We start from the raw sequence: 25,836 nt of genomic DNA, 5'->3' as shown, positions 1-25,836 counted from the left end.
TAAACCTGGGACCAGCCTGCCCATGCCTCCTTTGGGAGAAGTCCCTGTTCCCTGCTGTAGGCTGCAAGCTCTGAGCAGAACCCACACGTTTTGGGGTGCCTCCAGGTCACAGCGTGCTCGCCCTGTAGCCCAGCCCGCCGGCAACGGCTCTGATCTTGGGCAGCCCAGGTGATGCTTGGGGAGCGAAGCTGGCAGGTCAGGTGCCTGGCACACAGCCAGGGAGAAACTCGGTGGCCTCCGCCGCGGGTGCCCCGAGGGAGCTGGGAGGAGCCGGGAGGAGCGGGGAGGAGCCGGGAGGAGGAAGTGAGCTGGGGCGGGGGTCGGGGCGCTGGGCCTGCAGGGGACCCCGCCGGGGAGGGGAGGGAGGCCCAGGGTGGACAGGGCCCCAGGGCTGGGTCCCGGCTCTCGGGGGAGCCTCACCTGCCCGGCGGGGCGGGGCGGGGCGCTGGGGGCGGGGTGCGGGGTGCTGGGGGCGGGCGGCGGGGCGGGGCGGGGCGCTGGGGGCGGGCGGCGGGGCGGGGCGGGGCGCTGGGGGCGGGCGGCGGGATCGCGGGCGCAGTGTCGCAGGAGCCCGCCGAGCTGCGGTCGTCGCCGCCATGGGGCAGATCGAGTGGGCCATGTGGGCCAACGAGCAGGCGCTGGCGTCCGGCCTGAGTGAGTGCGCGCGGGGGCTCGGGCCGCGGGCCGCGGGGCGCGGGCTGGGAAGCGGGACCTGCCACTGCGGGCCGGGGCGGCCGGCGGGGGTCGGCGGGCTGCAGCCTGCCGGGCAGCGGGGGCGCTCGGCCTGCGGAGGGGCTTCGGAGCCCCTTCCCCCGCCCACGCCCCAGCCGTCCCCTCGGCCCATGACCCCCGCCCCGCCGCCGGACCGCCGCACCGAGAGAGGAAGTTGCAGCCAGGAGAAGAGGCGTTTCCTCCTTGGTGGTTTCCGGGGAGTCCCTGCCCCCCAGGGTTGGGTAAACCCGGCAAGGGGGCGCCCTGGTGGCCCTGCTGCCCTGGAGTGGGGGGCCGGGGCTCCCTCTCTTCCTGGGTGGCAGGGGCTCTCCGTCGGGGCCCAGGCCCCCCTGTTCCACAGAATGGCATCTGGGATTTCATAAGGTGGCTAGAGACCCCCTAGAGCGAGCCTGGTCAGCTCAGAGCCCCCAGCCACCCTGCCACCTGTGCTCAGGAGCTCTGCTTACGGAGCATGGGGTCTGCACCCGAGCTCTGTGCTCACAAGCAGGAACTTCTCCGGACTGAGTGGGGTAGAGCTGAGTCCACACCAGGGCCTGAGGCAAGAGGGGCCGGAGGCTCTGCCTCCTGACCAGGGACCTCCCACTCCCAGGAAGGGCCTATGAATGTGCTGAGGAGGGGGGCTCTCAGCCCAGCACCATTCCCCTGGGACCCTCCTCCCCCAGGCCTCCCTCCACCTGGGGAGGGAACTTGGGGAGGGAAGGCGGAGAGGTAGATGAAGTCTCCCCGGCCCTGCGCTGCGGGATCACATTTTAGAGTACAGGATCTAGCAGTGTGTTGTGTATCCAGGCAGGTCACGCCCTGCACTGGGCATCTCGAGTGGCAGAGAGCTCAGTGGGTGGGTCACGTGGTGCTCCCCTCTGTCCCCAGGCTGTCCACTCCAGGCCCTATTCGTAGAAGGCCCACTGTGTGCAGGCTGGCCGTCCTGGCCTGGGCTCCTGCTTGCGGTGCTGTGGCACCCAGGCTGCCCTCACGGCCGCTGTGCGTACGGTGCATTTGGGGTCTGGGCTCAGCCTTCTCCATCATCAAATAAGACAGTTTGTCAGAAGGTCCCCCAGGGCCCTGCTCTGGTTCCTCCCTTGCTGACTTTTCTTCTGGGTGTAAACTGCAGCCTCCAGGGGATGGCTCAGGCCTGATGAGAGCCTAGCCGCAGTCATGCTCCACAGGTTTTCCTATTGTGGGAAACCCCCTATGACCAGATTGTGTCACCTGCTACCGAAAGCCTTCCCATGGCTTTGCGGGACACATAACCAAAGCCCGACCGATTTTGGCCTCTCCTGCACCCGATCCTCCAGCCCCCTGCCTTCTCTGGGCCTCGTCCACAGGGTTCGTTTTTGTCCCTGTTCCCCTGAGCAGACCGCAGGGCCTTTGCTGAGGAGACATCTATCTGAAGCATCTGTGGCTGGCTGGCTTCTCCATTCATTTCTCGGCTCAAAAAGCCGCCTGCTTGGAGGAGTCTTTCTAGAGCATCAGGCGGAGCATAGCCCCGGACATTGCACCACATTCCCCAGTTTCAATGTTGATTTTTGTTCCCCCTGATGAGACCAGGAGCCCCCCAGGAGCGGGGGCCTCATCGTGTTCCTGCTGTGTCCTAGTAGGGCTCTGTCAGCGTTTGGTGGGTGGCAGACAGTCCTGCCTTCCTGGTGAGTTAGTGGGGTTTTCTTCTGCCCCCCACCCCGCCCCCACCCCCCTGCTGACCCCAGGCAGCAGAACTGCTGCTCAGGACAGGAAATCAGGCGCTCAAACACAAGGGTGTTGGCTGGATGCAGAATGCCGCCCTTCCCTCTTCCAGCCCACCCGGACCCTGACCGCCAACAAAATAAGTTAATATGTAGCAGAGCTCAGCACCAGGGATAGGAAATCTGCTGGCAGGAAAAGCAGAGTGAGACTTCAAGGAGATGTGTCTGGGTCAAAGGAAGGGGCGCCCAGGGCCTCGAGCTCTTACCTGGTGGGATGTGGGGGCCTAGTGTGGAAACAAGGGAGTTTGGCCTGCGTGGCTGGCCCACACCGGGGAGGGCCTCCTGCATGGGAAACAGTAGGAAGCAGGTCCCCCCACCCCGAGGACACTTGCCACCTGCAGCCAGGCCTGGACTTGAAGTCACGGACAAGACAAACCCTTGTGGAAACTCAGGCCTGTGCTGCATGTGGGGAAGGGCCAACTGTCTCCTACCCTGTGCCAGACCGAGAGAGGCCTGTGAGCTGGGCCCAGGCTGGAGAAACCCCAAAGCCCCCCCAGCAGAGGCAAACATGAACATTGTCTGCAAGGCTGCCGCAGGAAACCAGACTCCACCAGCTGCCAGCTCGTGCCCCCACCCAACCCCACCCCCCGGGGAGGGCCCTCTCACACCGCCACAGAGCCAGAGCTGCCCAGCCTCTTCAAGACCTGAGAATGTGAGCATGCCTTGATGCCTACGAGTGTCCCAAACTGCTCGGGGAGGGGGGGAGGAGCAGAGTTTTATAGCAAAAACAGGACAGCGCAAGATGTGAACTAACACAGAACGTCAAAGAAAAAAGTCATCAAAGGTTAATGAATTGAATGCTCTGTAAAGATGAGAGGATTTGTGGAATGGAAGGTGGGGCTCAGGGAACCTCACAGCACACAGCCCAGAGACAGAGAGGGGGTCATTAAAGAGCAGTTGAGGGGCACCTGGGGGGCTCCGTTGGTGAGGTGTCTGCCTTCGGCTCAGGTCGTGATGCCGGGGTCCTGGGATGGAGTCCCACGTCAGGCTCCCTGCTCATCGGAGAGCCTGCTTCTCCATCTGCTCCTTCCCCTGCTCATTCTCTCTCTCAAATAAATAAAATCTTAGAGAGAGGGCAGCCCGAGTGGCTTAGCGGTTTGGTGTCGCCTTTGGCCCAGGGCGTGATCCTGGAGACCCGGGATCGAGTCCCACATCGGGCTCCCGGTGCATGGAGCCTGCTTCTCCCTCTGCCTGTTTCTCTGCCTCTCTCTGTCTGTCTATCTCTCTCTCTGTCTCTTATGAATAAATTAATTTAAAAAGCTTTAAAAACAATCTTAGAGACGGGCAGCCCTGGTGGCTCAGCGGTTTGGTGCTGCCTTCAGCCCAGGGCGTGATCCTGGAGACCTGGGATCAAGTCTCACGTCGGGCTCCCTGCATGGAGCCTGCTTCTTCCTCTGCCTGTTTCTCTGCATCTCTCATGAATAAATAAATAAAATCTTTAAAAAAAAATCTTAGAGAAACTGAAGCTGAGCTGTATGCAAGGGTGCAGGGTGGGGGGAGAGACCCACCCCATGGGCAGCAGTAGGTGCAGAGGTGAGAATCAGGGCTCTGTAGGCAGAATGCTGGGAGACAATACAAAAGGGTCATGGGTAGGCAGCCCCGGTGGCGCAGCGGTTTGGCGCCGCCTGCAGCCTGGGGTGTGATCCTGGAGACCCGGGATCGAGTCCCACATCGGGCTCCCTGCGTGGAGCCTGTTTCTCCCTCTGCCTGTGTCTCTGCCTCTCTCTCTCTGTGTCTGTGAATAAATAAATAAAATCTTTAAGAAAAAAAAAAAAGGGTCAGGGGTAAGCATTTTCCAGAAATGGAGAAATCTCAGATTGAAAGAAAGCAGAGCCCATTGCAGAATAAAGGAAAACCAATCCCTTTTTGGACACATGGTAATGAAATTACAGACCATTAAAGGAAATCTTAAAATTTACCAGAGGGAAAAAGTGGTTTCGTAGCAGCCTGACTGCAGACTTCTCAGGAGCCGCTGCTGGGAGCCGAGGGAAGAGAATTTTAGGTGCCGAGAAAAAGGACGGATTCAGGACCCGGGGGGGACCTCAAAGGATGCTTGTTAGCAGGGGTGGGTGTGGGTGTGGGTGTGGGTGGGTGCTGAGTCCCGCAGACAGGACAGGCTGCGAGGAGGTGGAGGGGCTTTGAAAATGAGCACCGATGGTAAATAATTAATCATGGTGAGGTCAAGTCTACACATGATCCAGGAAGAGAAGCTTTAGATTTTTTTTTTTTAAGATTTTATTCATGCGAGACACAGAGAAAGATCAACATGTCCTGATTGTACCTCGAGTGATCGCTGTTCGTTCTGGGGATGCTCGCACAGCAGGGCGTGGACTTAGACCGCCTGAGCGGTGGACTTTAACATGGCTAAAACAGAACATTTTATGTTATGTATATTTTACCGCAATAAACTATAAAAAAAAAAAAAGATAATTTCTGGGGAGAAAAGATGCAGAGGTATGCCGCCTCCAGCAGCCAGCAGGAGGCAGGACCACGTGGGCTGGAGTGGCCCACAGCAGCCCCGGGAAGGGCATAGGGGTATCGGTGTCTGTCGGCTGGAGGCCAGGTGACCAGTGGGACATAGGAGCGCTGTGCAGCTGGGAGCCTCGCCCATCCACAGGAGCACACACAAAGGGACAGTGTCATCTTGAGATGCAGAAAGCAAGCACTCGAAACGGCCAGGGGTCGCAGAGCCCTGCAGAGTGGACGGCTGCGGTGAAGACCAGCCCCAGCGGCCCTCCTGGGGCTCTAAGGCTGGGTGTCCCCCAGCTGCTGCTGGGACCCAGACCTGGCTCCCCCCACGCACTGCTCTTTTCACCCCTTCCCCAACTTGCCTGTCACTTTCTAGGGGTTTCTCCTTCTGTGTCCCCTGCACAGATAAACATGTTGTCCCATGTGGTGGATGATGGCCTGGCCAAGGGAGGGGAGCCCACGGAGAGTGGCCAGAGCACCCTACAGCCCCCAGCCCTGCACCTGCGATGGGGGCACATTCCTCCTGCTAACCTGCTTCTCCTCTGCCCACAGTCCTCATCATGGGAGGCATCGTGGCCACCGCCGGCCAGTTCACCAAGTGGTACTTCGGCGCCTACTCCATGTATCCTGCCACCGCAGAGTCCAGGCTAGGGTCGGGGGCAGGACTTCTGGGCACAGGGTGGGGCTGCTGCTGTCCCTGGGGGCATAGCACTAAACAGTTTGCAGAGTGCTACCCCCATTTGTGGGCCCTTGAGACACTCCACAGCGCTGGGGAGGGCAGGATGGGGCTCGGTCACACAGTGGGACTGAGCAGGGCAGCAGCCTGCCCGAGGCCGGGCGTGGGTCCGCAGCAGGCCCATGAAGACTGGCCTGGGGAGAGGTGTCAGCAGCCCTGAGGCCTTGGGGATTCCTGGGATCCCCTCCAGGCCCCCTCTATCAGCCGTCCCCCAGGGTTGGCCTGGGATCCATCGGAACAGGCTCAGCCCCTCTGGCCCAGCTGTGACAGGCCCACCGAGGCAGGCGTGGGGGGGGATGGAGGGCTCATGCGGGCAGCACAGTGGCAGACTCTGCTGAGTGACCTCTGGGAAGCAACCTAACCCTCTGTCTTCTCATCCGCAAAGGGGGCTCACTGAGACCCCCGGGCTGTGTGGCGGCTCCTTAACGGCACCTGCAGCGGAGCAGGCGTGTTTGTGTGCCTGCTGGAGTATCCGCGCGGGAAGAGGAGGAAGGGATCCACCATGGAGAGATGGTGAGCCCCCAGCCCTGCTCCGGGCCACCCCACGGGAGCACCCTCCTTCCAGGGCCTGCCCAGCCACCGTGGCCCCCCACTCAGTCCTAAGGAGTGAGAAGCCAAGGTGCTCTAGGGAGGAGGGTGCTGTGTGGGATACAGTGTCTTCCCTCCCCTCTGCCTAGTGGACAGAAGTACATGACCAAAGTGGTGAAGGTGTTCGGGCCTCTCTCCAGGAACTACTACATCCGGGCCTTCCTGCACCTTGGGTGAGTCCCCTGTTCCCCAGAGACCAAGATGGCCCTGGTATAAACCCTCCCCATCATCTGGATCAAGTCAGGCCCGTCCCCGCCCAGATATGCTTCCAAACAGAAGCCCAGATCCTGGGGTCCTGAGACCTGCTCTGTCACCTGCTGCTCCCTGATGGCTCACTGCAACCCTAGAAGCTTAAATCAGGAATAGACCGGGCTCTCCCAGGCGGCTCTGCTCACTGCCTTGTGTGTGGATCTGCTGGTCACTGGCAGGGAGGCCACAACACTCACAGGCCTCTGTGGCTATTTGGGCTTCCCCCTGGTGTGGTGGGTGGGGCCCAGGTGCCAGCATCCCAAGAACAGCCTAAAGGGCCCAAGCTTAGAAGCCTAACCTTTGGCGGGTCTGGGCATCTCCTCCAGCCAGGGTCCTGGGGACCGCACACTAGTCTGCCTTGTCCCGAGATCCTGCAGCCTTTGATCCTGCAAACCCCCTGACCGCCCTGCCACCCCTCCCCAGGCTCTCAGTACCTGCTGGATTCCTGCTGGCCACCATCCTGGGGACAGCCTGCCTGGCCATCGCGAGCAGCATCTATCTGCTGGTAAGTGGTATCCTCTGTGGCCAGCGCTGCGGGCAGAGCCAAAGCCGGCAGCCGGTGTCCTTGCTCACGCCGTATCAGAGCCAGTGATGCTGTAGCCACTATCTCCACGTATGTAAAGTGTGGCAGCTCCCTTATCGGTGCCTCATCCCTGCAAGGGAGTGCTGAGGTCCCCACTCTACAGACCAAGAGATACAAAGTCAGGGAAGTGACCTGGCTGGACTAGGGTCACCCAGCTAGCCAAGGCCCAACTGGATTGGGACCCACTCATCATATTTGTCTCATCTAAGCCATCCTTCCTGACTTGGGTGCTGTCAGGGGCACTTCCTAGGGAGCTTGTAAACAGCACAGATGCCACCTAGAGGTTTCCCAAGGCTGCCCTGTTGGGTTTGCCTGGAGTTGGGACATAGCAAAGACCCCGTTGGAAGGACACCCCTAACCCAATCTTTACAGGAGGGCTGGCAGATACTGGGGAGGACGGCCTGGGTAGAAGCTCTGTGGGGCATGGGCCTTGCGCCCCATGCTTGCCGTCCTCCTGCGCTGCACATTCATCCTTTGCACATATTGTGAGGGAACGGGTGGTGTGTTGTCTGTGCTCTAAGCCGTCCTGCACCTTAGTGACCTGCCCGCCGGCCCCTCGGTGCTCCCCCAACGGGAGCCCACCCTGTTGCTGCTCTGTGTGTTTGGCTGCTTCCTGCGGCTGGTCACAGGGCGCAGGTAACCATCGCCCACATCCAGCCCCGGCACCCTCCCTGCATCAGGGGCACCCTACCTGGCTGCCGCGTGCTGCCCACCTAGGCTGGCAGGGCTGCTGGTTCCCACTGGCTGCCCGCTGCTGCATCCAGTCCCTACCCGTTTGTCCAGGGGGCCTTTGTCTTTACATTACTGACTTGCGGGAACCTCATGTACGTTTTAGTTGTGAATATTCTGTGAGTGAAGGTCAGACCCCGAATACTTTCTCTGCCTCTGTTAAGGGCCTGTGAGCTTGGTGTGAGATCCTCCCCTGGGCAGAGAATGCGAGCGGATCTGTTAGCGTTCTGGTTTGTGCCATGTCTCTGTGCACTCTCGGGTCTGCTGCATGGTCCTTTTTTCAGGGCAGGTGTCCTAGTTTTCAGGTGAGAAGGCAGGACTGCAGATGTTCATTTCATTCTTCTGCTTCATGAGTGACATGATGTCACACTTTTTCTATGTGTCAAGGACCGTGGGATACAAATAAAAGAGCACACATTCCCCCGCCCTCCTGGCTGTCCCCGTCCCCTCTCCCCCCCACTCCCCCGCTGCAGGTGCCTGGCCAGCCAGACTGTGCGTGTTGGATTCCCAGGCCTGGCCTCTTGCCCTAGACCCTGTGGGGAGGCCTGAGCACCTGGAGTGGGCTCCAGGTTGCCCACCCCCATGTGGGGTCCCTGCTGGAAAGTGAATCAGCTGAACTCTGAGGTCCTGGCTGTCACTCCGGACATAGTGGGCTCAGACATGGGTCCCACCCTGTTCCTGGCGGCTGAGTTGGGGGAGCACTATCCACCCAGCTCTGACCCAGCTCCTTCAAATCGTGCAGGCGGCTTACCACGGAGAGCAGTGGATCCCCATCGAGCCCCAGCCCAAGGAGCGTCCGCAGGTGGGTGGCACCATCAAGCAGCCGCCCAGCAACCCCCCACCGCGGCCGCCAGCCGAGGCCCGGAAGAAGCCCAGTGAAGAGGAGGAGGCGGCAGGTGCTGTGGGGGTTTCCGGTGGCCCCCAGGAAAACCCAGTCCCGGTGATTGATGAGGTTGTATGAGTAGCATCTCTACCTGTTCCTCATGGAGCCCGCAAAATAAACCAAAGAGAGCAGACTCCCTGAGTCCCCGTGTGCATCCCACTCCCAAGCCAGGCATCTCCTTCAGCACTTCTCAGCCTGTCTGCCCCCCGCTCCCCCTCTGCTGCTCCCCCCCTGCCCCCCACTGCCCGGCCCAACAGGCCTTGGCCAAAGCCGCCAGGCTCCCACAGCCCAGGACAGATGCCACCCATGCCACACCAGCCACTGCAGCCACAGGGATGGCCCTGCCCAGTCTGGGCCCTGCTTGGGCTGCTGCCTCTGCCTAGAAGACTGGTCCCCATCCTGGTGGCCTCTGGACCCCCTTGCCCTCTCCTCTCCGTCCCCAGCCTTCCTTCCGGTGGTTCTGTGGTATCTGTCACCTGCGGGGCTCTACTTTCGGACCAGCCGCATGATGGAAACTCAGTAACATGCTGACCAAAGCATCCTTCAGACCCCAGACAAAGGTCACTCGTCCCCACTTCCTGGGTGTTTGCTTGCACACAGTAAGCCTTAATCAGGGGTGAGCGAACATGGCTGGTCAGGCAGGGAGGTGCTGAAAGCTGCCTTTAGGTGGGCTGGGGAAACAATCTGCGAAGGGGGTTGGAGCCCAGCTGGAGCTGCCCAGGCCCACTGTATGGTTGCTGAGGCCACACACACGTGCCCACTTGGGCTCCGATCCATGACGCTCTGCAGACTGGGATGCCTGGCCCAGGGGCTGCCCCTGGTGTGCCAGGTCACTGGTGGCAGCAGAAGCCCCAGGTGGCCTGGCCTTCACATCTGCCTGGGTCTGTGGTGGGGCTGCGGGAAATTCAGATGCTTGGAGGGGATGGTGGGCTGCACAGGCGTGTCACTCCAGAGCCGACCCCCCTGGGGCTTTACCTCAGAGACCGCCCGTGGGGCAGAGGTGGGTGCCCTTGGTGAAGGAGGGCCTGCCAGCATTGCGGCCAGACTGTGAGCCCAGCCCCTCCCCAGGCACCGGGGCCAGCGGGCATGCCTCCCACCCTGGCTGCCCTGGGGGTGCACGCACAGACATTTCGGAAAGGACCCCGGGATCTGGGGCCAGTGGCTGCCCATGCAGGACCAGCTGGCAATCAAGGACCAGGCAGGGGTGAGGGGAGGAGGGGGCCTTCAGTCACTGCCCTCTGCTATCCGACGCTGTGCTCTGGAGGCGTTTGTCAATTTAACAACACATTCACGCACATTCTAAAATAAATAGTTGTTTTAGAAGTACAGGGGTACTTGTTCCCCAGGGGCAGGGAGCCGGGACCAGCCTGAGGCCAGTGAGGGTGTGAGGGGAGCCCAGGGGACCACAGACGTAGGGGGGACATTGGAACATCTTTTCTGTTATTTTGCAAGTTCTAGAAGAATAAAAAGATTCCTTCTGGCCCAACTGTTTGCCAGAAGGGTAAACGGAGACTGCAGATGGGTCTGAGCAGCACAGGTCACCTGCGGGCAGGTGGACCCTGCCCTCCAGCATTATTCCTCACACCTGAGGCCAGGAGCCTCAGTACCTGCCCAGGGACCCAGGGAGCAAATAAATAAACAATAAATACACATAAATAGGAGGGGCCCTCTTTGGCAAGACCCCCAATGTCCAGTCTGGGGGGCAACCACGCCCCCCAACACAGGTGAATGCAGCGTGGGGCCAGGTCACTACGTGGACCTGGGCAGGACACAGGTGCAACCGATGGGTACACGGATGAACTCGGCGTGGAAGGAGAAGGCCCCTGGCGTGGGCAGCCCCGTGGTGTCCCTGGAGCAGGGCCGGCGGCGGAGCACCAGCAGGCTCTGCAGCAGCGGCACCGAGTTGAGGGCAGCCGTCTCCCGGCCCGTCCTGGCGCTGATACAGCCCCTGCACAGACACTCGGCGAAGGCCAGCTTCTGCGGGTAGCGGCTCTCGTCCGTGTCCACACTGTGGGGACAGACCGCGTGAGGCCCCTGTCTGCAGCCCTGTCTGGCCCACGAGCCAAGGAAGTCAGGCAGTGGGGCCGGCAGCAGGGGTGAGGCTCATCGGGGGGCCCCCCCTGCCCTCCCAGAACGGCCCTTGCCCAACCCCCAGCCCAGCCCACCTGCCCCAGGGACCCTGGGAACAGAGCCACGCTGACATCCTGCGGATACCAGCAGCGAGGAGGAGCTCATGTGATGGGACCCCCCCTCCCCGCCTGTGGGTGACCCTTCGTCTAGCAGGTGAAGACGTGGGGGCTCAGGGGAGGAGCTGGCCCGATGCTGTGGAGCAGGTGCCCCAGTACCACGCACGGGGGCCCGCAGCCCTCACCGGTATCTCCAGGGGGAGATGGAGCGCTGGTGGATGTCAGCTTCCAGGACCTCCTCAGGCTGCAGCACTGGGCACTGCGCCCCAGCGGGGGGACCGTCCTGCTCCCTGCCTCGGCCCCCTGCCTCCAGGCTGGACACCAGGGCCACGGGCAAAGCCTGCTCCCACTTGGCAGCTCGAGCCAGCAGATGTGGCGGGGCTTGACCCCGGGGAAGCTCCTCGGCCGAGTAGCAGCGTGGGGTCCCGTGGGTGTGGAGGCCCCTCCAGAGCTGGGGGCCGTGGCGGGCCAGGCTGGCGGGCAGCCAGAACAGAAGCAAGAGGCGGGGGAGGAGCTGGTGGACAGGCATTGAGCGGTCAGGTCAGGGGGCACACGGGGAAGGGGGCAGCCCCTGCCCTCCCAGCTTGCCCTGGTTACTGTGCAAAGATGGGTTGTGCCCCTTCCTCTAAAGTTGGGGATACTGAGGCCCAGAGGGAGACTGGGTCCTCAGCCCACGCTCCCCAAAGCCCCAGGGCTCCTGGGTCCCCTTCCCAGATTTGGGGCTTCTTGGGCCCTGTGCCAACATCCTCTGCTGAGGGGCAGGAGGGCCACCTGGGGTGGGGGCAGGGGGCAGGGGGAGAGGCAGCGGCTCACCATCGCAGCGGCGGCGCTGGGCTGGCAGAGGCAGGTGCACCTGGAGGCTGTGGACCTGGAGGCTGCTGGCTCCTGGCGCCCTTTATACCTCCAGCCACACCTGGGGAAAATCCGGGACAGCTTCCTCCTCGGGAAGTGCACGGCTGCGCTTCCTCCTTCCCTCCCCGTGGGTCCCCACTGTCCCCTCCTTCCCACTCAGGGCCACCGTGCCCACCCCCACTCTTCCTGGCCCTCCCCCGCCCAGAGGGACCCTTGCCTGGGCTGAGCACCTGCGAATGGAGCGTGGACACTGGCAGCTTGTTTGGGCTGGGAGGTTTCTGCTGCGTGGAGCTGTGAGCTGGGGCAGCTAGGGCAGCTCCCATCCCCACCCAGCGTGGACTCGAGGGCCGGCTCCCCAGGTGTGGACATGAGGTTGGTCCCGGTTTTTATCTAAGATGGTCCAGGAGGAGCACCTGTGTCTGCCTCCTGCTGCACCGGGGGGCGGGGGGGGGGGTGTCCAGAGAGGCTCTGGAGGCAGAGGACCAGCCAGCGTCTTCAGATCTGGGTTGGGTTTCTAGATTTACTCAACAAAACCTCTCCTAGGAGCCAGAGATGGGGCGAGAATGCCTTGGAAACTTTCAAGTGGCTGCACCTCGAGAAGCTGGATTTGAGGAGCCCCTTCTCGGAGCTGTGGGGGCCATGGGGGGCCGGGGCCAGGCACCTTGGTTATCCTTAAAGGGACAGTTGGAGGCGAGACTGTGAAGCTTTGGGTGCCACTCCCTGGGTCCCCCGGCCACCCCTAAGACCCTGTGTGTCCGGGTGTCTCCTATCAGAGTCTAAAGTATCCCTCAGCTGAGGAGGGCCTGAGGGCAGGGGACTGGCCAGGAGAGGCACCATCCAGGGACATGAAGATATCCTGGAGCGGGGCTCTCCCGGGTGCGCCTCTGGGCAGGGACCCGCCCTCCTGGTCCTTACAGGAGTCTGCACCTGCAGGCAGGCTGTCCTGTGCCCCTCTCCCGGGGGCAGGGCAGGGCTAGGGGGAATGCTCCTTCCCAGAAGATGGGTGGATAGCTGCTTGAGTGCCCAGGGCTACTCCTTCCTATGATGCCCCTGTCCATGGTCATCAGCCCTCGCTTGCATACCTCTTGCAATGGGGAGCTCACCACCCCATGCATGAGTTTGGTAGGGCTGCTCTAACAAAGCACCACCCACCGAGGGCTTAGGACGCAGATGTGTTCATTGTTCTGGAGGCCAGAGTCTCCAATCAAATAGTTGGCAGGGTCAATTCCTTCTGGGGTCTCTGAGGGATCCTCCTGTTCCCACCTCTCCTAGCTTCTGGGGACTGCTGGCAATTCTCAGTCCCTTGTGGCCACACTGCCTCGTCTTCACGTGGCCTCTCCTGTGGGTCTGTGTCTTCTCAGGACACCCACCTCATTCAAAGTGATCTCATTTCAAGCTCTTTACCTCATGACATCTGCCAAGACCCTTCACTCGTCAGAGGGACCAGGTCTAGGACTTGAATGTATTTTGGGGGGTACATGGTTGGGCCCAGGACCCCCATGCAGTGCATTGTGGGGCATGCTGGCTCAGGCTAGCTCTTGAGAGGACCCTTCTGGGGCCTAGCTGACAGCTGCCTCCCTGCAGGGGTGCTGGGTCCTGGGGGAGCTCCAGTCCCTCCTGTGTCCACCCCGAGGCAGCGTGAGCCCCCAGAGGGCTGGGGTGGTGGTATGGTGGAGACTCCACCGCTGCAGCACAGAGCAGTGCTTGGCGCCCAGTGTTCCATGAACACAGTGGAACGAAGGGAAGGGGGATGAGCGGGCTGCCCAGGGAGGAAGATGGGGCCCTGGTCTGGAGGCTGAGGGAGGGACACCAGCTGTGCAGTGTGGTCTGGCCTTCCTTCAGGCGGGAGGCCGGGGTGTCTGGCCACACACACACACACACACACACACACAGAGGCATCATTTATGAAATGAAAAGGCTGTAAAATGGTCACTCCTGCCACGGCTGCCAGGGTTGTTCCCCTCCTGCGGGGGCCCAGCTGGACACACAGGGCAAGCACGGCCCCAGCCTTGCCCCTGCCCACACCAGCTCCCCACGGCGGTGGGGGTGGGTTTCTGAATTTTCTGGGGTTTATCAGAACAGCCCAGCGGGTGGGTGCCACGCTTGGCAGAGGGACTCTGGGACCAGGCTGCGCCACCACTCTGCTTCACGGCACCATGGGCGCGAGCCAGGCCCTGGGCGAGTCAGGGGACCAGGGGCAGGGCCCGGGGGTCGGGGTTCTGGCCGGCCAGCGCGGAGGCCGGAAGGTTGCAGGGCGGGGGCCCTGGCGGCACCTCATTCCTGCGGGTGGCTGAGGCAAGCACAGAAGTCCCGGGTTGGGCAAGACTGGAAAGGCACCCTCAGAGGAAGGCTGGAGGGAGTCCCTGAGGCGGTGTCCCCAGGGCCCCGCCCCCTAACCATGCCCCTCTCACCACAGGCCTCCTTCGGGCTGAAGCCCCAGCCCCTCCTGCTGTGTGAGGCTGCAGGCTGGCCCTAGAGGGCCAGTGACCACTGCTACTTGGGGGGGATCTGGCGGGGGCTGCTGGGGGGAGCCCCTGGGGGAAACTTCTGGGGGGTTGCTGGGGGAGGTGGGGAGGGAACTGCTGGGGGGGAGCTGGGGGGCTGCTGGGGGGCCTCTGGGGAAGCTGGGGCAGCCTCTGGGGGGAGCCCCTGAGGGGGGCGGGCAGCTGGCCTCATGGGGGCTGCGGGGGCCGGAGGAGGCTCAGGCGCAGTGGGAGGCAGTGCAGGTACTACCATGAATGACCAGAGAAACCCACAGAAAAGTAACTTTCACCAAATGAGCCACCGCATTAGCCTGATGCGTTCACTCATAATGGAGATTGTATCTCGCATTTGAGTTGACAAAAATTACAAATTAAAAAATATAACTTTTTTTTAATGCACTCAAAAGAGGAGGATGGAGGCTGTGGTGGCCACTGAGGCTTTGCCTGGGGAGGACAGGCTGGGGGGCATCAACAGGAGCAGGGTGGTCAGGGAAGGAGTGTGGGAGGGCCCAGGCATATGCTGCGCTGGGGGGCCCAAGGGGAACACAGGCCTGGCCAGGACTGTCAAGAGTTCCAGGAACAGGAAACCGGGAACCGGGAGTGCAAAGGCTCTGGGGTGGGGGCAATGGCAAGCAGGTGGGGGTAGGGTGGGTCGACATGTGTCACGTGGCAGGGCTGCCCTGGCTGTGGCAACTGTACCTGGGCACAGGAATAGAGGGCTGTCTAGCGGAGGGACAGGCCCTCAATTATCCCCACTATTTGCATGTTAACCTGCAGCCAGGATCTCAGCCAGTGAGTTCCCGAGGATCCATTACCTCACAGAGACCTTCCTTATTCCAGATGCCTGGCCCAGAATGTTCTTTTCAGCAGACTGGGTGGGGGCAGGGCTGGTTCTGACTATGGCCCTTGCCCCTTCCTGGACAGGCACCTCCTGAGTCTGGCCCAGAGGAGCCCTGAGTCCAGATGGCAAGTGCAAAGCTGCTAGCCTCAAGCAGCCTGGGGTTGAGGGGACCAGGGCTGTGGCTCCAGCCTCTGTATCAGAGGCCAGTGCCAGGTCAGCGGGTCAAGGAGAGCCGAGCACAGGCAGCTCTGTGGTGGGCTCCCCACTTTAGAGAGGCCGTCACTGCCCAGCTGGGCATAGAGCACCTAAGGACAGATTTGCCCCCCACACATCCTGGCTTCTGGCTTGGTGTCCTCGAAGGCCACCCACTTGGGAGCATGGGAGTTCCCTTTATACCTGGCCGACACGATGGCAAACCGGATAAGCCATGAGAAACTGCTGAAACACGTGATTAACTATGATGGAGGCATGACGTGAACGTGACACAGAGCACTGTCTACCCAGGAAGCCCGGCAGCACATTGGTCCCCCAGCCTGGGGGCAGAGGCCCAAGTGCACCCGTGAGCCAGATGGAGCTCAGCAGGTCACACAGGCAGGGGAGAAGCCCCCAGCCTGGGAGCAGCAGCATGGGCTCCGCGGGGTTTGCATGCCAGCACTTACGGACTGTTTTAAAGCAATCTGAAGGCAGAAAGGCCCTGGGTCTGCTGCCTGCAGACACTGTGGGGTGCTCTGAGGCCTTGCTGCTACTCTGCGAGCTCCATCCCCCAAGCAGGGGCTGCAGTAGCAGGGCAGCCCGCATGGCCCTCCCCATGGTGGACCCTACAGCACTGAGTGCCCAACACCTTTGGGGGGGCGGCAGGGTTGGGGGCAGAGCCCCTGTGCTAGATGCACCAAGGGTATCTCACTGGGGCCTCCCAGGGGCCACATGGGCATCGTGGTGGAGGTGGGGGCCCAGGCCCAAGGAATCATCACCACCAGCACAAGACGGCTGTTTATCAAAATACTTTATTTTAGGAGACCCCTCAAAAAAAGACCCTCCACATTAGACAGATGCCCAACAACACCCTCAGCCTTTTTTTTTTTTTGGTCTTTTCTGTATTTTTTTTTCCTTTTTAAATCAACTAAAACAATCTGATGCTTAAAATAAAAGACAGGAAATATTTCCCAATCGGACTTCAGTCAAGAATATATATCTATTTTTTTTTGACCCTGGGGTAGGGCAGGGGTGGGGAGGAGGCTGCTCAGGAGCATGTGGCACTCCCGGCCGGGAAGGAGCACGTGCGGAGGACAGGACTCGGGGCAGGCTGGCTGGCAGAGGGTAGGAAAGAGCACGGGCAGGCGGAACTGGACGCCTGGGACCCATCATTTACATAAAACAGGTGCCGTGTCCTGGCTCCTGCCGCCGGCCTGCCTGCCTGCCTGTCTGTCTGGCGGGACTTCTGCTCTGGGATGGGGCTGCTTCAGTCTGGTCTGGTCAGGAGAAGACCAGGATTCAGCATCATCTTCATCACATGTGGCTTCTTTTCCAGCTGAGAAACTTTTTTTTTCTTTTTTAATTTTTAAAAAGAATCACAGCCAAAATGAGACATTAACTTCAAAATCCAAGACGGCTGTGCTCACGCTAGTTATAAAAACACAAGAGTCTCTCACTGTGGCAGGGGCCGAGCCCACGGGGCCCCTACACTTTCCCGGGGATCTTGGCCCGCTTGCGCGCAATGGCGTCCTCCACGGCTTTGAGCTGCTTCAGGAGCTCCTCCCGCCGAGACAGCGTGCTGGCCTTCCCTGATTTGGTGCCGGTGGAGACGGTGCCGGCGGTGCCGGCATCAGGGGCTTTGCCAGGAACACTTGTGACCTTACTGGAGCTCTTGGACTGGGGTGACAACTGGCGCTTCCTGCAGTGGGGGGAGGGGGGCCGTCAGAGGGTCTGTTGGAGCCTCCCATTGGGTAAGGACCCAGGGCCCTGGTGCTTGGTGGTCTGGCCTGGCCGCAGGGAGGTGTGCTTTCCTCCCACCTCAGTGGTGGAGAGTGAAGAGTGAAGGGGGCCTCGCTGACCCACCCCTCCTGCTTCTGGTGCTTCTCTGTGGCCTCCCCCTGCGGTGGGGAGAAACCCCATGCTGCTGACTCAGGAGGAGCCCTAAGGGCCGGGGCGTGTGGGGGGCTATACCCATCTGGACCATGCCCTCGAGCAGTGGGATGGCAAGGGCGGGCCTCACAGCTGACCTCCTGTGACAAAGAAGTCTGCCCTGTTTCCAAGGCTGACTGGGAAGGCAGTAGAAGCTGGGAGCTCTAGAAAGCGTCATGCCTAGGCCCCTCATTCTGGGACCTGCTCCAGGGCAGGGAAGCTATGGGTGGCCCACCCTGAGGCAATGGCACCCATGTGGTCTGCCCAGGGGAAGGTGGTGGTGGTGGTGGGGGGGGGCGGGGCGGTGATGCACTCACCGGTCCGGTGGGGCCACAGGCACCTTAGAATTCTGGCCTCTCTGCCGCTCTGGTTTTGGGGAGCCAAGTCTCCCACCTGACTTCCGGTCCCGAGAACCTGGATGACACAGGATGAGGTAAGAACACAGGCCCCACCCACAGCGGGCTGGTGTGCACGGACAGGGTTGGGGCGGCCTGGCCGGGTGCCCAAGACACCATCCCGGTGTCACGGTGGCTCAGTACCACCTGCTTGCTCTCACAGGAAGAGGCAGAAGGCAGAGCCAGTCAGAAACAAGGGACAGGGTAGTGCTGGTCACGTCAGAGAGTGAAAAGCCCAAGAGCCCACAGAGGCCGAGGTGAGGGCAGGCCACCAAGCTGCCACTTATCAAACACTAAGACACTCATCGTTCATGCCTTTGAACTGAGAACAAACAGGCGGAACAAAGAAGTGAAACCAGGAAGTCGGGGTAGTTCACACCGCTGTCCAGTGAGCATGGGGGCCCGTGTGAGGGCGATGGGGGTGTCAGTGCCTAGGTGGGCATATCAGGGACCTGGGCTCGCTGGCACAGGCCAGGGGTGCCCCCTCCTGCTCCTGTCAGGCCTCTCTGCCCCCTTTTAGGGAGGAATGATGGCTGTGTGCTAGCGATTGACACCACCTGGCAAATGACTGGAGTTGGACTTTTGGTGTAGCCACGCTGAGCCCCTTGCTGCCCTCTGCATGCCCCCCAAGTCCACGCACCCTGTGCTATCACAGAGAGGAGGATGAACCACCTTCTGGCAGCCAGACAGTGGAAATATTAAAAAAACAATGACAGTCTTAACTTTTGTTCATTTGAAATGTGGTTATTTTTATAAAAAAAGTTACTTGTGTTAAAATACAGTAACTTTGTTACTATTATTCTCACATCAATAATTCTAACACCTTACCCCAGTAACTACACAAGTGGAAGTGCCCCAGGGCCCAGAGCTCTCCAGAGCCTGTGGGTTCCCAGCCCCTCCACCCTCCTGGTCCTGTGACCGCTGGAGACTCACCTCGGTCTGGGGATAAGTTAGCTCGCTTGGCCGGAGGGCTTTGCCGGTCTTTGTCTGATGGTTCATAGCGCTTCCTGCTCCCTTTATCAGCCGCCTGGAACCGAGGTGGGAGCACAGTGAGGATGGCGGGCTGAGCTGTTGGCCAAGGTGGTGACAGTCTCTGTCCCCCCACCCCCACCCTGGTCCTCCTCTGGGTGTTCTTGGAGCCCCATGGGAAGCAAGTCCCGGGCTTTCGGGCCTTCATTCTCTGCAGCAAAAGTGCCTGCAGAGACACTGTTCCCTGAGGCCATCAGCCCCATTTGAGACCCCAGGGGACGTCAGCTCACATAAGCCAGGTCACATGAAAGGCACCCTAGGAGAGCACCCACCACCCTGGGATGTTCTCATCTCGTAGAACATGCTATTGGGCTTGGTCACCTGACACCCATGGATCATATATTGGGGCAGCAGCACAAGCAGGTTGCTGACCAGCCTCAATCCCAGGAGTAAACTGGCCCCAGAGACCAGGGTGGCCCCAAGGAGCTGGGCTGCTAGAAGTGGCAGCAGCAGTGGCCACGGCCTCACCTTGTTCAACAGTGTCAGCTTGATCTCCTTATGGGCGACGAATGTGCCCTGCTGGGGCTGCCCTGGAGGCGCCTGCTGGGGGGCTGTGGGCTGCTGGGCTTTGCTGCCAGTGGAAGGCTTTGAGGACTTGGGGAGCTGTGCAGACGGGTCCCTTTTCCGTTTGTCCTCTTTAACCCCATCTTCTTTCTTCGACTTTCCTGCCAACAATAAATGCTAAGTCATAGTCGCCATCCTGGCACAGTGGTTTCCTGTGGGCCACTGGTGGAGGGACGTGCCATCAGTAGGCAACGAGTCTGTGGGACAGAGCTGGGAGGTCCCTGTGCTTTCTGTTTAAACAAGTGAGGCTGTGTGCACACCCTCTTTCCACGAAGGGCCTGCCCGCCTCTGCAGCCACAATGCCCAGGACATGAGGAGCCCCCTGTACCTTTCTCCTTCTTGGTCTGGGCTGGGGTGGGGGACCGCGAACTTGCTGAGGACACGGGGCTGGCCAGGTCTGCGTACATGTCGTCTGAGTCCACGCTGTGCACTGAGCTACTACTCGACGTGGCGCTGGACACCGAGGAGACGCTGCTCACGCTCAGGGACCTGGACACACACAAGCACATCTGCACCCACATGGCCCTGACTGGGAGATGGCGGGGGGCCAGTGTTCACAGGAGCTGGAGTGGGTGTCCACGTCCACCTTCCCGTCTCCAGTTCTGAGGAGCATGTACCACCAAACTGGAGATTTCAGGGGGTCCTCTGGGTGGTTTAAAGGTGCCCAAGGGTGAGGGGATGCCCCGTCGTGGAGTTGAGGGCCCTTGCACAAATGAGCAGCTGCCCTGTGTGCTGGGCAGGGTGTATATGATGCATCAGGCTGGTGACAACAGAGCTGGGTGCCCAGGTAATGAGGCCTGAGAAAGGGGAGGGTTTTGCCCTGCAATTGCACCAGATACCAGTGCAGAGGCCGCCCAGGCCCAGCACGTGGCTCTGGAAAGCACAGAGCCGGCAGCCAGCTCTTGCTGTGAGGACATGCCACACGGCAGGCCACTGAGTCCTGTCACTCTCAGAAAACACTCAAAGGATCAGGGGAGAAAGGAAGGGCCAGTTTTGTGTGAAGGTGGGTCTTTAAACCTCTTTTAGGAAGATCTGGGCAAATGTATAAACCACCTACTGCTGAGAAATCAACAAGAATGATGAATACAGGAATCTAAGGATGGATCTGACACCGATTTCTTTTCAAACAGCTCAAAAGCAGAATTCTTTCCTACTTATTCTCACGTTTTGCTACGGCCATCTGCCAGGCTCCCCAGCATGAGGCCTGTGGGGCACCTGTGCATGCTTGTGGCTGCCTGTGTGAGCCAGTCCCCGCTATGCCCGTGGTGGGTGCCTGGGCTGAGGGAGGAGGTTGTCAGGGTTTGGGGGACCAAGGCTGAGGAGGTGTTGACAATGACCTGGATCTGGAGCTAGAGCCGCTGTAGCTGCTGCCGCTGCCGCTGCCACTGACGGTCCGCCTGCAACACAGAGGAGCCCTGCCAGTGCCGCTGTTGCGGCGCCCCCAGAACCCAACTCCCAAGTATACAGGGCTCTGCTTGCTTGTAAGGGCTATTTTTCCTCAAGAGAAAGATGCCAACCCTCTCCCTGGCATTAAGGGGGGCCAGTGTTCTGCACAACCACATCTGCTTGTGCTCAGGAGGAAGCTAAGGCTCAGGTACGTGATGTGACTGGATAGCCATAAGGGGACAAGGACCAAACGCCAGTCCCCCCCAACCCCACCCCAATGCCTGTTCTCTCACCTCCTGGGGGGGCTCCTAGCTTGTCGCTCCCTCCTCCTGGCTTCCCGAGGGTCTCCTGGCTTGGCAGGCTCAGGGGCTGGAGCAGTGGTTTTGGGAACCTGTGCTGGGGCTGGAGGCGGGACTGGCTTCTTCACTGACTTCTCTCTGTGACGGGAAATAGAGAGAGGTCACACCTGGCCCCACAGATGGAGGACAGGTCCATATGAAGAGCCCTTGAGAACCACCTGCTTTCCTGACCCTGGCTGCTTCAACCCAGCCTTGTGGGAAGGATGGACCTCCCAGGGCACCAGAGCTGTTCATGTCGGGGACCCACACTGCATTATACAGAATGGCCCCAAAAGCTTTTCTGTGTTGTCAGTGGGAGGAGGATACCCTGCCGATCATTCCAGCAGCACTGAACACTCATGGTTCAGGGGGAATTATCGTGAAACAAAGTCTTGGGCAAAAGCAAGCTGCACAGCACAGTGTCGGGTGAGTTAAGATCTGTGCAGATGGAGACGCATGCACAAGCTTGCCTCCTGTGCAGTCTAGATGTGGGGTGGCCTCACATGTTTGCTAAGCCCACCAAATGGCACAATTTAGATGAACATGGTACCCCTGACATAAGTTACAACACAATACTGTTCACTTTTGAAGAGTGAGTGACTCCGGATTCCCTATGTGCTCACGAGGCCTGTTGGCAGACTCCATTCAGGATGAAAATCTGCCATGTGGAGCATTTTAGCACTGGCCACCCACTGAGTGCCCAGCTATCAGCTGCTAAGTGAGCAATAAATGCAAGGACAAGTGACAGAGCAGGGCCCGTCTGCTCACATGTGCCCTGCCCTCGCCATGCAAGCAGAAGGGTCAACTCCACTTCTGGTTGCCTTTCTGTGCTCTGCGGTGCTCTGGAAGGAAGCCCACTGTCATTCTGGGGTAGTGTGGGCAAGGTACGGCTGCAACCCGAGATACGGCATGTCAGGTGTTGTGATGTCTGTCTGGGAAGTTCCAGATGTTTCTAATACATGACACATCTGTTGACAAGGATCAATGTGACCCATTCCAGGAGTAGCAAATGTGAACGAGACCAGTCTAGGGGAGCCACCCCTTTCCACACATCCCAGACACAGTCCTAGAAGTGCACCAGGAACCATCTCCCTCCTGCTTGCTGGAGAAGAACTGTGGTGCTTGCTCCTGGCAGGTGAAGTGGTCTAACCCCAAGAAGCATGGCCATCACCATGGTGCACCAGGTGCAGGCATACCAATGTGGATGTGGGCCCAATGTCCAAATGGCATGAAGTGAGAGGTGGCCCCTGGATCCTGGTCCCCTGACCTCTCTGTCCATCTTCCAAGGGGTCTTCCTGGGGTTTCTTTACAGATGCAACAGGAGAGAGACAGAACAGGAGAGCCTGCCCCATGGGGCACTTACCCTGCTTTCCCGGGAGGCGGAACAGGCTCCCCCTTTGTTCTCACAGGTCTGTGTGGGGAAGGCGTTGGAGACGGGGAAGGGGATGAGGAGAAGGAGCGGGACCTAGGGAGGAAACGGGAGCATGAAAGGGGAATGCCATGGTACATGGGTCCACACCCAAGCACACCAGGGACACAGCCCACAGTGCTGCAAACCTCTACTTAGCTGCCTCATATACGTAAAATGGCTTCCAGGCAGTTCTTGGTCCCTTCCTAAGATACTGAGGGGAAAGAGTAACCAGGCGGATGGATCCTGCACAAGGCCACATGCTCTGCATTGCTGTGAAGCCCAGCAAGTACACAGTGGCACAAGTAGGACAGAGGCCAAGTGAGGGAGCACAGCACCAAGGCCCAGGTGGCAGGAAGGTGGGGGGTGGTGATCTGAGACCCGCCAGGCCCGGGAAGTGTTTGTGCTCAAGTAAATGGTGATGGGCTCTGGTTTCAGGTGTCAGCAGCACAGACAGAGCTCCAAGGCAGGGATGCGGACCAGGAAACTATGGAGGCCACCCCGGTCAGGCTGATGACCTATCAAAGGATCCAGCATAACATCCCACAGGAGGCAAGCCTCCAAAAGGCTCCTGGGTTGTTGGTTTAACTGTCGTGTACAACTCAACATTTTCAGCCAAGCAACAGACCAAAGAAATAAGGTAGGGCATGGAGGAAATGTGCGCTTCATCAGGGTGGGGCTGCCTGCCACAGGAGACAGGAAGGGACACCTCAGCTAAGTGCCCTCCTCCTTGCTGTCTTCGTGGCTGATGCCCATGTGTGGCCACCACACTGTCAGACCACCATCACCGGCCACGCAGGCCCACCCAGGAGCTGGTGGGGTGTGGGCTGGGGAGAGGTCTGCTGGGAGCAGACATTTTGAGCATGTCCTGGGCAGGGGGCAGCAGGGGTATAGAGGCGACCTGAGAGGGCAGGTCAAGTGGCCAAGAACCTGTCTCAGCTGACTCTGAGAAAATGGCTAAGATGACTCTGTCGTGGTGTGAGACTGTCTTAAAACTTATGAGGGAAATGCTCTGGAACACAGGGAGGGTCCTGAGTGTGGTTTCTTCAGAGCTGGGTGACCAAGATGCCTCCCAAGAAGGGCAGCCAGGTCCCCGCCCATCTCTCAGTGCCGTCTGGGCACCTGTAGTGGAGGCAGCGCCCTGTCCCCCTGGCACCATTATCATTTCCAAAATTTCTAAATTTCTCAGTGTGGCCTCAGGCTTCTTCCCCACAGCTTACTGGCCTTGTTTCCTAAACGAAGCCACACAGATCCTATGGCCACCGATGTTCTGATGGAGAGCCTTTCCATCTTCCACCTTACCTCCTACAGGCAGCATTCCCTGACTGCCCCATGCCTCGTAGCCTTCATCTGTATCCCTGGCCACAAGGTTGTGAGACTCCAGCACCCATGGCTGACCCTCTAGAACCCCTGAGAAAAAGGGTCGCATTTCTTTCTCACTGCTATTGGTGTGTACAAGATTCAACAATTACAGGAGGTCCCACATAATTGACTCCAATTGTTTTACACCCTCCCACTAAGAATGTGACCTTGACCATCAGATTCAGAAGCTCCAATGACCTCTTAATGCTGTTCTAATCGTCTCTAGAACTGTCTTCAAGGAAGAAAATCTGCCAGGAAGGGGCACCACCGTGGGACGGATCGATTTATTCCAAGAACATTCATCTGGTGACACGCTTCCCGAAGAAGTGTGCATGTCTGTGTGCGGGTGCAGTCCTGCTTAAGGACTGCAACCATGAAGTCTTTGGTCCAATCCTCGTCCTGGCCTTCCAGGGGAGCTGCACTGCCCCCTCTGTGTGTATGGAGACAATGCAGCTGCAGGGGTGCAGTGTGGAGCAGAAGCGCACTACATGGTTTTGGGGTACAGTGGAGGCGGCCCCCACACGGGCCATCCTCCACTCTCTACCTTCCTCTGGCCTTGGACCTCTGCTCTGCTAACTCAACCCCAAATGGGGTGAAGGGAAAGGAAAGGGAGCCAGGGGTCTCCCTGTCTCAGCACCTCCTGCAGGTGGGACATGTGGGTGCAGGGGAATAGCAGGAACAGAGGCCCTGAACAGTCCTGTCTGTTATGTGATTCAACGACTTTGTTCTACATGAACGGTAACGAAGAATTCTCTAAAACTTCAGAGTTTGTGTATTCTCAGTGGGAAAAGTACACATATTATTTGATCTTTCTAGAAACGTCTAATAGAACTTTCTGTGAAGAGGGAAAGGTCTACTATCTGAACACTCCAAGGTAGGGCTCATGCACATTTTAAAATTTTAACTGTATTAGAATGTGAATTACCACATGTGCTAGTGGCCCAGGGGACAGCGCAGGATGTGGCCGGACAGTGGCCTTATTCCTGATTTTGGCACACCCACAGACAGGCCTGTGTAAATGCTTCTGAGCCGCCCCCTGACATGTGCTCTGGGCACCCCGAGCCCCCAGTTCCTGCAGTCTGATATCTGGTAACTCACCATATATTCTTCCTTAGAAGTGACCATGAAAATGCACAGCTTAGACTGTTCTGAGAACAGCTGAGTACCTAGAAGGACACTGTCAGGCAGAGACATGCTGTTCTGCAGCCAACTGTAGGCTACCTGGGCTGCACAGAGGCACCCACACTCACCGCACCTGTCAGCCCTGAGCGTACCTGGACCGGCTGCCTGAGAATGAGCTGTGTCTGGAAGACCGGCTGGAGTAGGAGCTGTAGGAGGAGGAGCGGGAACGGGAGCGGGATGACCCCGAGCCAGAGTAAGATGATGACCGTGACGATGACCTAGAGTTTCCGAGAACAAAAGTGGGAGAGGGGCCAGCCTTCTTCTACCTCTAGCCTGCCCACTGGTGCCGACCTGCTTATCCTCAGGTGCAGACCCAGAGGACAGGGCTACACACTTGCTAAGCCACCATCACCCCACCCCCTGCCAATGCCTACTCCCCACCACCAATGTCCCCCTGGTACCGGCCTTGCAGCCACCCGCCTACCCCCACCTGCCCTTTGGACACCTCTGTGGGCAGGCTGCAGTCCACTCCCTTCTGGTGGAAATAATGTTTAGAAACCAAGATGTGGGTATGGCTATACTCATTACTGCTGGGGGACAGCTCCCAGGCAGGCCCTGGGTGGACAGAGCCAGGACAGGTGAGCCCACCAGTATAGACACGTGTATTTCTCTACCTGCCCATCTGTGTACGTAATGAAAGCCCTGGATTGACACTGACCTCCCCAGTCCCTGCCCAGCACAGTGGGCCCCTATCAGCCTCCTGCCACCCACCATCTCCCTGCCTGTTTGTTCAGACCTGGTGTATGCTCTGCAGCCTGAACTGACAGGTCAAGAACAGGGCTGACTCTATGATAAGGCTTATGCCATGCTTCTGGCCTTTTGCCTCATGGGGTCTCTCCCAGAGTGAATAGGAGAGCTTATTCCCTTGATGCTCCCTTGCCAGGTCTGTGCTCCATCCTGGATTGCCAACATGCTGGCTGATCTCAACTGTTTATTTTGGGGGTGTGAAGCCTTACTGAGGTTCTAAGCATCAGTTCTGTTTGC

General features: G+C 59.4%; 3 protein-coding genes across 7 annotated transcripts in view; 1 reads left to right on the top strand and 2 right to left on the bottom strand.

Annotated features, from left to right (window-relative positions):
• Positions 1-490: 490 nt before the first annotated feature.
• Positions 491-8,838, top strand: CYBA (cytochrome b-245 alpha chain). Its single transcript, XM_072819562.1, has 6 exons — positions 491-654; positions 5,490-5,559; positions 6,112-6,186; positions 6,351-6,434; positions 6,934-7,015; positions 8,565-8,838. The coding sequence occupies exons 1-6, from the start codon at positions 597-599 to the stop codon at positions 8,781-8,783; spliced, it is 588 nt and encodes a 195-aa protein (XP_072675663.1). The 5' UTR covers positions 491-596; the 3' UTR covers positions 8,784-8,838.
• A 1,485-nt stretch (positions 8,839-10,323) lies between these two features.
• On the bottom strand, positions 10,324-11,420 carry IL17C (interleukin 17C). Its single transcript, XM_072813307.1, has 2 exons — positions 11,077-11,420; positions 10,324-10,713 (listed from the first exon to the last, which is right to left on the bottom strand). The coding sequence occupies exons 1-2, from the start codon at positions 11,418-11,420 to the stop codon at positions 10,455-10,457; spliced, it is 603 nt and encodes a 200-aa protein (XP_072669408.1). The 3' UTR covers positions 10,324-10,454.
• A 4,635-nt stretch (positions 11,421-16,055) lies between these two features.
• Positions 16,056-25,836, bottom strand: part of ZC3H18 (zinc finger CCCH-type containing 18) — a 66,082-nt gene continuing 56,301 nt past the window's right edge. For all 5 annotated transcript variants that reach the window (XM_072819558.1, XM_072819561.1, XM_072819557.1 and 2 more), the window contains 9 exons: positions 24,945-25,070; positions 22,264-22,365; positions 20,856-20,999; positions 20,514-20,573; positions 19,505-19,665; positions 19,081-19,277; positions 18,517-18,610; positions 17,506-17,602; positions 16,056-16,958 (listed from right to left, as the gene is read on the bottom strand). In XM_072819558.1, the coding sequence (XP_072675659.1) occupies positions 16,745-16,958; positions 17,506-17,602; positions 18,517-18,610; positions 19,081-19,277; positions 19,505-19,665; positions 20,514-20,573; positions 20,856-20,999; positions 22,264-22,365; positions 24,945-25,070 (1,195 nt within the window). In that variant the 3' untranslated portion in view covers positions 16,056-16,744. The remainder of the gene's footprint in view (positions 16,959-17,505; positions 17,603-18,516; positions 18,611-19,080; positions 19,278-19,504; positions 19,666-20,513; positions 20,574-20,855; positions 21,000-22,263; positions 22,366-24,944; positions 25,071-25,836) is intronic.

Source organism: Canis lupus, chromosome 3 (assembly GCF_048164855.1).
Source record: "Canis lupus baileyi chromosome 3, mCanLup2.hap1, whole genome shotgun sequence".
In the NCBI taxonomy this organism is placed as follows: domain Eukaryota; kingdom Metazoa; phylum Chordata; class Mammalia; order Carnivora; family Canidae; genus Canis; species Canis lupus.
This window is presented reverse-complemented; position numbering and strand designations above follow the sequence as displayed.